The sequence below is a fragment of the Artibeus jamaicensis genome, unplaced genomic scaffold (assembly GCF_021234435.1).
Source record: "Artibeus jamaicensis isolate MK-2021 breed Jamaican fruit bat unplaced genomic scaffold, CSHL_Jam_final contig_327, whole genome shotgun sequence".
NCBI classification, from domain to species: Eukaryota; Metazoa; Chordata; class Mammalia; order Chiroptera; family Phyllostomidae; genus Artibeus; species Artibeus jamaicensis.
Genome location: NW_026521772.1, coordinates 6,091,576 through 6,104,514, shown reverse-complemented (window position 1 = coordinate 6,104,514; position 12,939 = coordinate 6,091,576). Strand labels below are relative to the sequence as shown.

The window sequence follows — 12,939 nt, the reverse complement described above, 5'->3', positions numbered from 1 at the left end:
GGTGACCGCGACAGACCAAGCCTGGCTGGAGAGCTGCTCCCATACGGGCAAGGGGCTGGAAAAGCGGGCAAGGGGGACCCGCTTCCTCTGAGGGCGGCCTTCTAGCTGATGGCTTCACTGCCAAGCTCTGCCTCCTCTGGGCCCCGCCAACGCCCTGCCAGCCCACTGTCCCTGTGATTGGTTGCGTCATTTATAACACAGGCTCCACCTTGCTCCAGGGAAGAATGTGACAGGGGCAGAAGCTGCTTCAAAATAACAGGGATTAGAGCGATACACAAAAGCCCTCTACTACAAGTTCGTTTGGGTTGAAATGGGTCCGGGGAAAAAATCTGGAGTCTTTACCCCAATCTTCGTTCATCTAAAGCAGGAGCCATTGTCAGGGTGAAGAACCTGGGTTCCGGAACCGGGACTGTGGGCCTATTACGTCCACCTTCACCAGTAACACTGGACAACTTAGCCTGTCCTGGAGGGAGCTTCTTATCTTTAACCTGAGTATCATGGTAATACCGACCCCTTGGGTTATTGTGAGGGTTCAATGAGATAATCCACAGGAAGTCCTCAGAGCACACAGTAGGTGCTCGGGAACCGTCAGTGGTCACAACTGGTAATATAATTGTCACCACGTGTGGCGGGGGCAGCAGTCAGGGGTGCGGTGCTTACAGTGGCCTCTGGTCTTGGGTACAGCCGGCGTCTGTGAGCGTGTGGAAGCCTGGCAGACACCGGTCACACCTGTCCCCTGTCACACCTGGCTTACAGCTGCACCGTCCAGAGCTGTCACATCGGGCACTGAGAGAACCTGCAACCAACAAGGTAGGGAAAGGAAAGAAGAAGAGGAAATATGCAATTTATATGGCGTTAGGAAGCAACTGTCACCCTACCAGTGACAATAAATAATAAGAAATGACAACCACCTGCTGCCTCTGGCAATTCTCACATCATCCGAGTTCCGCATCGCCCACCAGGGACGGTTCCGACAGACGGGGCTGTCTTCTTCGGGAAAGGAATGGAAATCACTCCCGGGAGCATTTCAGTGTGTGTATCTGCCCCCTTTCCCCATTCGGTAGCGTGCAAGCCACCGCTTTTTCAAAGACGTTTGTCAAATCCTCAAGCTTTCACGAAGGAGGAAAGCTTGGGAGTGGGCGTCAGCGTTCTGGGAGAAGTGGGCACGAGAGAGTGAGCCACGTTCTCCCTTCTATCTCGCAGGCGAAAGCCAGCTTTGTGGGGTTAGTGTTTGAAGGGTGCGATTTTTTTTAAAGAGGACAAAAAGGCCTCTTGACCAAAAGGGTCTGTACTAGTCTGAGGGGTAGCGATTTTGAGCATCACTCCTCCTGAGCAATGAGAGGCATGTGCATCTTCTCCCGCTTAGTGCATCAGGGCACTTGACCTGTGATTGACCTTTTAGAGACACGCTCTGCCTTGTGAGTCCTCTCAGATGGAGCATTGATGACCGACAAGGGGTGCTCAGGAAAAGCAAAAGGGCCTCTCTGGAACCTATCACCTGCCCTTCGGTCACCCCAGTTCTCCTGGACCCCACCCCACCCTCACCCCCACTGCTGTCCTTGCCTCCCTACACTCCAGCTGCTACATAGAAGCCAGAGGGCTCTTTCTAAAGTGAAATTCAGATCATAGGATACGTCTAAGTCTCCAGGTAGCTTGAGCAGAATAAAATGCAAACTCTATCGTGGCCCGTAAGCCTCAACCTCTCTTACCTCGTCTCCTCCCTTCTTTCACTAGGTTCCGGCTCCCTGGCTCTTCAGACTGTTCCTAGAAGGTGCAAAACTGCTTCCCTCCTCGGGCATTTGCACCTGTGGCTTCCTGCGCTTGGAACTTCCCTAAGCGGGCTCCTTCTCAGCACTCAGGTCTTGGTTAAATATTTCCTCTCTGGAGAGACCTTCTCTGACTCCCATATCTATATCACCCACCCCGTCCCTACCCCAGTCCCTGGCTCTGCTTACTTATGACCTCAGCTTGTGGTCCCTGCCAGGTCCCCGGCACCCAGCACTGTGCCCAACACAAAGAAGACACCCAGCAGCTGGCTGAATTAATGCACATAAGCCCAGAAAGGGACGGGGCTGCTGTGAAGGGACTGAGGAGGGAGCCGACGATGAGGTGGAAGCTGGCTTGGAAGCAGGACCTCACCTACTTCCAAATTTTCCTATGGCTGGCAGAGTTAGAAAATAATCTGCGTATCGCCACTGTAATAACGAGACTCTCCATTCTCTGAACAGCCAACAGAACACTAACCAGTTGCTCCTTTTGACAAAAAAAGGGAGCAACAAGAAAAAGTCTGTTATCCTCTGTGAACTTTAAATCTGTTACTAGGTGCAATTCAACTCAGTGAAGTATTGGTTCTGTGCCCACACAAAGGCTTTTATGCCACACATGGAACCTGAAATAAATTAGTCCCACTCACAGTTAGAGTCTGTGAAAGACTCCAGGTCAACTCTGGAAGTTTGGGGAAGCCTCAGTGATAAGAGTCTAAAGTGCGTTTTTTGAGCACCCACGACATGTGAGACACTGGGTTAGGCATTTGGTACGCATTAGCCCGTGCCGGCTACCCGTGAATTAAACACTGGCAGAAGGGGAAGAGATCCCTTTGTGGGTAACAGGGAACTATCCGAGGTTTGGGAACTACCAGACCTGTGGTTTAAGAAGACAGCTCTAGAGCAATCTGCAGGGTGGCTCGGGGCGGGGAAAACCAGCAGCCTCCCGTGAAAGAAATTCCCCGTGAAGAATGGCCTGGAGCACAGGAGGCAGGGGAGGAGAGGAAGAAGGAATCCCAGGGAGAGCCACCGTGGATGCAGAATGAGCAGACTTTGGGGACCTCTGGGAAGTGGGTGATGGGGGTGGAGTGGGGGGTCACGTGGCTGACACCAAGGGCTTGGAGGGCACAATGAGATGGAATGAGATGCAACTGACCAAAGAGAAGGGAAAGGAGGAGTGGGACCTGGGGTTGAATCATCCAGACAAGATACTGAGTTTAGTTTAGACACGGTGAACTTGAGTTTCTAGCGGCGTGGTAGGTGGAAATATAAGTCTGGAACTCAAGAAGGAGGCGGGAGATGAAGTTTGCAGGATGAATAAAGAATCGTGACTTTTCTCTGGGGGCAGGTGGAGAAGGCGGGGTGCATGCCTGCTACAGAAACAAAACCCCACGGACTGAGGGAAGGGGATCAGAGAGGGAAGCGGCCTCGGGACAGCGCACGCCAAGGGGGCAGAGTTTTAAAGGAGAGGTGCAGGACGAGGAGGGTGGGGCCGTTTTCAGGATCTGGGGCGGGGGTGGAAAACTCATCTTCACCAGGGGCCACATCAGCCTCGCGGTTGCCTTCAAAGGGCCGCATGGAATTTCAACTCCTTAACAGTTAAGGAATAGTTACATTTATGCAGTCCTAAAATTATGTCGGCCCTTTGAAGGCAACCGAGAGGCTGATGTGGGCTCCCCTTGAAGATGAGTCTGACACCCTACTCTAAGGCAAGCGGACATTTGATGAGATGAGAACGGAGAGAGGCTGCTGGCTGGGCTTGCCATTTAGAGATGGCCAAACTCGCTCACTGCTCTACCAACAGCAAACAGTGCTAAGAAGGAAAAGCATTTAGAATTGCACGCTGACAAGCAACATTCCACAGAAATAGCTCTTTAGTATAATTTAATCGTTTTCAATACAAATGGGTGTCGATCTGGGACTCAGAAACATGTTTCTGACTTAATGGAAACCCACTCAGATGAATGGAAATGATGCTTTGACTTCAGAAAACTTCCTCCACAGTGTTTCAGAAATGAATTATGCTTATAAGATGAAAAGTATCCTTTGCTTTTGAGTTTGGCCCCAATAGCCCCAGACGGTACTCTATAAAACACGCTTCTGAGGGTTACGAACAGTCATGGCATGAAAGTGGGCATTCTATGCTCCAAAGAGTTAGGGGAATAGTACATACTAAACCTTTCAAAGGTTTATAACATAATAGTACATTCAGTCGACATGAAGCTTAACTTTTTAATGGCCGTGTTTCCAAACATTATTTGAATTCCAACAGTAAACACCTAACATTATCTTGAGGAACACAGTGTTTCTTAGGACATTATCTGGAAAATGCAGCTCTGGAAGCTGGGGGTCATGAAAAGAGCCCAGGCTTTGAAGTTCAACACACCTCACTTCAAATACCAGCTCCGCCGCTTATTGGCTGTATCCTTGGGTGAACAGCACATTCGTCACTTCTTTGAAGAGGGGCTAAGGACCTATGCCTGGTAGAGCTGTCGCAAGCCTTTGCGCTAAAGTATATAAAGCGCCCAATTTGGTATCTCAAGAATAGCAAATGCTCAGAAAATGTACTTTGTACTTTACCTCTAGGCCTCCTTCAAGCCTCGCAAAGCACACAGGCTCTGCTGGGAACGTGACTACTTTAGTTCATGTTCCAAAACTTCCAAAGTTACAGCATCAGGTCTCCAAAGAATCTCACTAACATAAAAACACCTGCCCCAGCCCTGGCCGGCGTAGCTCAGTGGATTGAGTGCGGGCCTGCGAACCAGAGGATCAAGGCTTGATTCCCAGTCAGGGTACATGCCTGGGTTGCAGGCCAGTTCCCAGCAGGGGACCATGAGAGGCAACCACACATTGATATTTCTTTCCCTCTCTCCTTCCCTTACCCTCTAAAGATAAATAAATAAAATCCTTAAAAAAACACCTGCCCCAATTCCTACATCATGAGGGGGCTGTGAACAGCTGGCTTTTAAGAACGGATGAGGAAAAGCTTCCTGCTTTAAGGCTGTGTCCCGATAAGCACTTTTAGGATTTATGTATATATAGTCTACATGCATCTGAGGACTCAGGAAGTATTCTAAAATGATTAACACTAAAAATTTGAACTGAGAGAGTATACTTTCTCTTGAGAACCCTGTATGTGTAAACACGCCACTTACATCTTACAATAACATGACTATCACTGAATAATTCTACCTAATAATAATGAAATAATTATTATTTAGGGCAGGTTTTAAATAATAACTCAAATGTTAGAGACTGAGTATCCCACTGTCAGGGTCATAGCTATGTAAAAAATAATAAAATTAAGAGAGTAATTCCATTATCATTGGTGTCCACATGATCTCAAGAATTTAGGTGTCATGGGAGAAAGAAATGCATACACTCACACAGAGTAAATTCAGAGTAGTTGCAAAGGAGCAGCAGGACTTGTACATGTGGTTATGAGAACTGAACACAGTTCAGCTTTGCGGCTGAGCCCACAAAGTCATTACATAAAAATAAGTCTAGTTGTGCTACGTTTATGAGAAATTGAGGTGAATTCCAAATCTGTGACCACCGCTAGGGACTATTAACACGGTTGGCTCCAGCTGCCATTCATGGAACGACAGCATTTCAGAGTAAGATGTATTCTCCTGCACTTGAAATTGAATCTACAACAAGCTCCCTTGTGAAGTTATTATTTGAAAGTGGAAAATATCATTGGGTTGACTAGGAGACAAAAATCCCATTGGGAATTAATCTTGTGCCGCTGGTTTAGTGACCTGTGCAGCCAAGCCGATGTGTAGCTGGAGATGACACACGGGGGGAACAGTCCCTGTCACCGACATGCCACTCGGCCTGGGAAGCTCGGGCCCAGGGGCTTGTCCCTTCATTTCTGTAATGCGGGGTGGAGTGTGTTGATACACAGATAAAGAAGACATGGTACGAGAAAGTGTTCCAGAAAAATATGAAGCATTGCCCAGATCTTAGGAAATAATATCCATGACATTTTTTCTGGATACCTAATTGTCTGCTGTTAGGGATAAAAGGACACCGTTCTGATTTTTTTCTTTCATATGGAGAAGATTAAAGGGAATAGTTCTGGATCAGAACACGTACATCACAAGTTTGGCTCTTGCAATCGCCCGCTGGGAGGTTTTAGGCCATGCAGTACCTCTGTTAAAAAAGATTTGAAAAATTCACTACTGATTTCAGGATGTTCACGATAAGATGTTAATAAATAGTTTTATTAAGGCTTCTTTCTAAGCTGGCATGTAATTCTTTTTTCAAAAAAGCCAGTGTTCCAGAGGATGGAGACCTGACCTCTGTCCTCATAAGAAAAATGACATTGCTTTACAGAGTTGTCTCCCATGTGCTTAATCCTGCAACATAAATAGCACAATGGCCCTTTTACAGATGAGGACGCTGGGGGCAGCGAGAGCTTAAGGAGCAAGGCCAGAGTGGCACAGTGGCAGCGGCAGTGCCAAGACTCGATCCCACGCCGTCTGGCTCCAAAATCCACCCCCACACTGCACGTCTGACCTCTGACGTCAGCACACCCGGGGCTGGAACATGCAGAGCCCTACAATCTTCGACGAGTTTGCTCGTCTCCCTTTCTAAGCCTCTGCCACCTCACTCGTTAAGTGGAAATAACAATAGCACCCTCTTCATAAGGCTATTTATGGAGATTAAATTAATTACTAGATGAAAGCACCTAGCAAAGTGCCTGGCACAGAGGAAGCAAGAGTCACGCACATCAGCTGACGCACAAGATGTAAGTCATCACTGGGCTCCACCTCCTTCCAGCAGGCTGATCTCACCGAGCCTCGAGCCTCGGGTGGCTGTTCCCCCCAAAAAAGGCAGAGAGCCAGGCTCATCGTTGCTGGATGGACAACGGACTACAGGTTCTCAGTACCATCTCTTTTCCCTGCTCGGCAGCATGCTCCTGGTCCTCAGGCCGGACTTTCCAGCTGAGCCAATTACATTTCTAGTTCCATTCTCACTGATCGCTTTGCCGGGACACCCAACTCCAGAGACTCACAATGAGGCTGCAGAACCCATGGGGATGGGGGCCCTTCAGAGAAGGTTCAATGCCCATGGGGGTGGAATGATTCTCCTTTTAGTTTTTCTTTTCAAAATTCTTTGATTCATTGGGAGAACCGCTAAGTCCCAAAGATCCCGGATGCTGACTCGACACCACACAGTGGAGCAAACCCCATCAAACGACATCCTCACAGGACTCTGGTGCCTTGGAAGTGGTTTCTGGAATGTGGGTCTGTGTCACAACAGGAGCACCCCAGTTCTCTACAAGACTCCCTAATACACTGGATCAGCAATGCCCAGTTGAACCAAAATCTGCTTCTTTTCTGATGCTTTCAGCTGCCACTATGAGTCGGTTCCACTGAGCTTCTCCGAGTCACTGCCACACACTAGCCTATAAATACCCTGTAGGTGGGTTAATATTGATCATAGGATGCTGTTAAACACTTTCTGGCAAAGAGATGAAACAGATACTGCTAAGATAAACAGACACGAAGGTCATTTAAGAAGAAAAAACCCTTCTATGAACCAGCCACCATGGTAGGTGCTTTCTGCTTGGTGATTCTACTTTTCCTTGTTAACAACCTGGTAAATGACACTAATTGGCCTCGTTATTTTTCTGTCTTTTCTATCAGTACCCCTTTCTACCCCGAGCACTTAACACAGTACCAGAAACAGATCTTTCTAATCCCTTACTTTTTGAGAGGCTGGGCAAAGGGTGGTTGTAGGTATGAGGAAATAGCACTGGACGATGGCACGCTTCCTTTGCCCCTGGGTCGGAGACTGTCACCTACCAGGACAAGTAATCCTGTATTTCTTGGTTCTAGAACTCAAACAACGTGCCCTAAAGTCACCAGTTGGTTCCTAGATCCAGATTTCAGAGAAACACGTTTGTTTCCAGATTCCCGATCGCTCTAGAAGTTGAAAGCCTCTTTCTTGGCCTGCGTGCCTCTCTCTCCCTCCCTCTCTCCCTCCCTCCCTCCTTCCCTTCTCCATCTCCCTCCTCCTTTGCCCTTCCCCCCAGCTACCTTTGGAATTACAGTTGCAGGGTAAACAGCGGTCTCTCTCTCTCTGCCGGTAGAAGCCCTCCTTGCACCGCTCGCAGTGAACGCCTGCCGTGTTGTCCTTGCAGTGGAGGCAGCGGAATCCGTTCCCGGTCCGCCGGTGAAGTTCCCCATCAAAGACGCATTGTTGGGACTTCCCGTTGCAATCACAGACTGGGGATCAGGAAGGGAAAGGCATTGTTAGCAAAAAACCACAGAGATAATTCTCACACGTGTTGTGTTCTCATTAGTGCAAGTTGTGCAAGGGTTCTACAGCTTACTTCCAGCCAGTTGATGGAGTAAGAGAACGCGTGAATGGGGCCGAGGGAGGGTACGTTCTCACTTCGTCTGAAGGAAACAGCGGGTGTGCAGTTGCTGGTGGGATACTGCCCGGGGGGAAGGAGAGTCCAGGGTTACCCGCCTGTCCGAGTCCTCAAAAGTCTTATACGATTTGTTTTTATGTGAAAATCCCAGAATTAAATATTTTCAAGTAACTCGTTTAAAAAGCCCCATTCAACACCATAGAAAAAGTCTACCGGGCTGGAGGCCTGTGTAACAGCTGGTAGCATCATCTGTTCAAGACACACAATATCCCTTCCTCCAGGGGTGGTCGAGGCTGTGGAGCTAATACAGCTGCCTGGACAGGCATCTCCTGCCCCGACTCACTGTGCTTTGCGTGATCCTCCCAAAGCCAAGTAGCAAGAGAACCACAGTCCCACAAAGAACAGCCTTTCCCAAGTGTCCAGGGAAGTCTACCCTGTGCACACTGCAAAGAGACTCATGGAGTGACATTGCCACGTGTTCCCTAAACAGCCAAGGAGGTAACACATAGAAGCACTGAGCATCAGACCTGGCACGCAGCGGACACTCAGAAAATGTTTCAGTCACCATGTAGAAGAGAAAGAGGCTTTGAGGTTAAAAGAATTGGGTCAAATACCAGCTCTGCCAGTTTCCTGGGCAAAGTACTTGAACTTGCTGAATCCTGGCTCTTCTCTTAGGAATGAACATGCATAGTCTGCCTTCCTGGATTGGTGAGCAGGTCCCACTGAGAAAAAAATATGAGTCCTTCCCCTTGGTTATTTTCTCCCTCATGCATGTGAAACAGATGAGAAAAACGTAACTTCACCCGGTGGAGAGCTGGGGTTTGAACCTGTCTGATGCCAAAACTCACTTTCCTTCCTCCAGGCACACTGTGCCTATTAGCCACGCAACCCCGAGGAGAGCCTGTTTCTAGACGTGCCCAGAGCCATGTCTTAGCCACGGCGCTGACAACATCGTCAACAAATGTGCCAAGACGCACCGAGCTGCTGCCTGCTGCAAACCGAGTCAGGCTCTGGAGACACAAACGTGACTCAGTAAGTCTTATGAGCTCCCTAAGTAACTCCCTTGTAAGAGCTCCCGACACTCTCTCAGGCTACTTTGGATACCATCTAGTCTAGGGGAAGTCAACGAACATCCACCAGAGCCACTCTATTTCTAGAACTTTCTTTATGTGCCTCGGTTCACAGTAACACTTTAACGTGAGTTTTATTGTCCCTGTTTAACAGACGAAGAAACAAATAAGACAAGGTAGCTATCTTGCTCAAAGTCATACAGCGAAATGGGCAAAGATATCATTTGCTCCCAGGTCTGCCCCTCCACAAAGCCCTTACCTTTCCAATTTACTCAAGAATCTGGTCTACCATGGAATATAGACATTCCTTTTATAAATTCAGCACCTCTTGCATCCTCCCAAACCCAGTATGATATGCTATTCCTCCTCAGACAGTACTGGCTGTCATAAAAAAAATCTTATGGAGTTTTAAATCTGCCTCCCTCCCTGTAATTTTTTACCATGTGTTCTTGATCTTTCCTGGAAAACAACAACATCACACACACACTCTCACACACACACACCTACCCCTACTCTCTTCTCCATTGGTTTACTTATTCCTCAGACATTTATTTCAGACATTGTTCTACAAGGCACGATGTCGGCCAAGCCTTTGAACATCCAAAGGTACTAGCTATAGTATCGCTCTCCTTCCTCTTCTCTTCTTCTGGTTAAACTGGAGATTATCATCCCCAAGACCTTCAACTATTTCCCATGTCATGATTTCTAGATTCTTCTTGACCCCCCTTCTAGGCACAAACTCCAGTTTTCAATGTGTTTCTTCAAATGACCCGGATTAATGACAGCACTTCGAGGGTGGTTTGAACAGCTCAGCTTCCGACAAGACTAGATAGTACAATTCCATGGATGCTGCCTAATGTTTCATTAAACTTACAACCTACTAAGTTTGCACTCAATTCAAGGTCCCGGGGCTTTTCACAGAACCGGTGCCAAGGTGAAACTTTTTCAATGAATGCTTGTGGAACTGATTTTGTGGATCTCGAACAGATGTGCCACGCAGCTGTTATGGGCTGTGAAATTTCTTCCAACTATGTCATCAGGCACATACAAGAGCTGTTGAAGTTGCACCAGCCAACGATCCTTGTGTGATTACTCAGCTTAATCACAGACAGCCAGTGCCCCTGTATGGCCCTGTATACCTCTGCGGAGCAATCTCAACACAATTACGGACTTTTCATCGTGCCTTTCTTATTCAGAACAAACTTTTTTGCTGGTAATAGTTAACTTCACAAGGACAGCTCATATACTGAATTAGAGCAACATTTAAAAAATAGAAAACCTTGCCATTATAGGGTTTTTTTTTACCCCCTCCCTCTCCTTCTGTCCAAGCTCTGTTCTGAAAGATCTGTGTTCTTCCGTTACAGTCACAGCCTTCCCCGGGGCTGCACCCCAGTTCCAGCAGGGGACATCTGCCAGCATCTCCACTCTGGAACTTGCCCAGCAGGCTGCTCCTCTACCCTCCTCCCTGTCTGCGGGTTTCCATTCAAGCCCAGGGGTTATGCTGGCTGGGTTGAGAGGACCCATGAGCTGCAGCTCCTGGGAGTGCACTGCCTCCTGTGTCTGCGATTCCGTGAAGATGCTCCCTCCAGCCTGGTCTGCGGGACTTGGGGGTTAGCAAGCTGTGCTGAGCCCAGCACTTTCCTGCACTGTACTCGGCTCAATACTGAGTCTTCTGAACACTCACACCCAGAGAACGAGGGGCCAGAGTTTGCCCTTTTGCACAGAATGACACTTTTTGTCACGAATGCATTTGAAACATGGTCTCTCTCAAGCCATCACTCAAATTTAGACTAACTCCCCTAAAACTAATTATTACTCAATCTTACTGCTGAGAAAAAAAAATCTCTATGTTTCAAATTCCGGATGATTCCTGAAACTGGGCTTACCAAAACGAGCCTCAAACAGCTTGTTCCTGGTCTTATTCTGTGACCAGTTTCTGCACAACCACTGCTACCACGGACACACTGGTTGCTGAAAGGCACTGCCCAGCTAGGACAAGGCAACAGGGAGCGGTGGGGACCCTGGCAAAAGGGCTAAAGGGAGAAGCTGCAGGTCACCCCCGGGGCAGCCTTGCCACACGGCAACAATGTGGCCTGTAGTCAGCGTTTCCCACCTGGGTTTTTAAAGAAGGCAGAAATCTGGCTTTGTGTAGGAAATGTGCTGATTTTTAAACACTGGCAAAATATATTTTTTTAATGTATTTTTGAAATGAAGCTGGGCAAATCTTTGCACTTGACTCTGCTCTTTAAACAGGCAGAAAGCACTCCCATGCTTTAAAAAAACAAAAACAGGAAGCCCCAGGTTATGGCACAGTGTCTGGTCCACAGCAGGAATTGAATGCTTTTTCACGGACAAATGAATGCGTGTTCTCTTAAACTTCAGGAAACTCCTAGGTGTGTTTCTACCATTCAAAGGACCCCACATGTCAATGCATGTCTGGACATGCCTTAAATACACAAATGCCGACAGTCACCCGACACTCTCTTCCCTGTTCCTGGAAAGGATGCTTTTCTGCACAGAAACCCAGTCTAGAAAAAAGCATTTCCAATAATTAACAATACAATCATTTATTTAGGTAAATAGACCTAAATACAAAACTGTAATATATTTTAAACAAAAGTCTAAACGTTTTTTTTAATTATCCTTTTTTTGCTTTATGTTTCATCTTACTCAATTTTATGTCTAGGATTTTTTCATTTTCCTTTTGTAATCTACTTGCTATTCTTTCCAATTCTGGGCCAGCAGCAAATTTCCTGAATATGTGCTCATGTTTTCATCAGGGAGCCCTGACACAAAAGCAAGTGATGGGAGTATAAAGATGAAGCAGGTTTTACCATTTCGGTCCATTCTTTCATTCATTTATTCAACAGTCCATTCATTATCAACAGTCCATTCATCCATCCATTCATTCAACAAGTATATGCTGAGCATCTACTACATGCCAGGCTCTGTTCTGGGAGCAGAGTCTACAAAACCAAAAGGTATCCAGCCTTCATGGAGTTTTTATGCAAGTGAGAGGGGAAGAAAATAAATAAGAATTATAGAGAGAGTATTGGGATAGTGATATTTTTTAAGGGAAAACACAGAAAGCAGTGACAGAAAATAAAAGCTAAGGGGTAAGTAAGGTAGCTAAGGAAGAGAGGGCTGCAAAGTACCATATGGCCGTTTCTTATTTTCCTTCTATTTTGATACTGCTCTGTTCATGCTCTGTGTCCATTTATCTCCCAGGCACCATGTGTTTCTTATGAATTATCATGACTTATTTGGTAACAAATGTACCAAACTATTTGCCTGTCCAGCTGTTGCAGATTTTCCTTGTCCCTCCTGATAAATCCCCTTTCTCTCCAAAGTAACTCATTGATCGCTTTTGCTTCACTGATTCTTCCTCCTTTTCCCTTCCTTCTTCCGTCCTTAGTCCAGGAGATGTATATACAGGTCATTCATTTAATAAACGTCACTTCACACCAAACGGTGAAGCTGCGCTGGCACTTAGACACTGGGGTTTCATGAAGAAGCAAACTTTCAAAAAAAAAAAGGGAGCTGCCAAGGTTTCATTTTGTCAAATAAGACATAACATATATATTTACTTAATGTATATTGGCTTTTGTCAAACACTCATCACATCATCCATGTCTTCCTCATTTTGCCAGCCATGGGTCCGGGACTTGACCTTCAAACATCATTGTCCAGAAAATACTCATAAGCCTTGGACCCTGATCAG

At 46.9% G+C, this 12,939-nt stretch overlaps 1 protein-coding gene across 1 annotated transcript in view; it reads right to left on the bottom strand.

Moving 5' to 3' along the window:
- LAMC2 (laminin subunit gamma 2) overlaps positions 1-12,939 on the bottom strand; it is a 54,612-nt gene that overhangs the window by 29,174 nt on the left and 12,499 nt on the right. Inside the window, exons 3-4 of the mRNA XM_037145669.2 lie at positions 7,811-7,999; positions 661-796 (exon numbers count right to left, since the gene is read on the bottom strand). Coding sequence (XP_037001564.2) covers positions 661-796; positions 7,811-7,999 — 325 coding nt within the window. The remainder of the gene's footprint in view (positions 1-660; positions 797-7,810; positions 8,000-12,939) is intronic.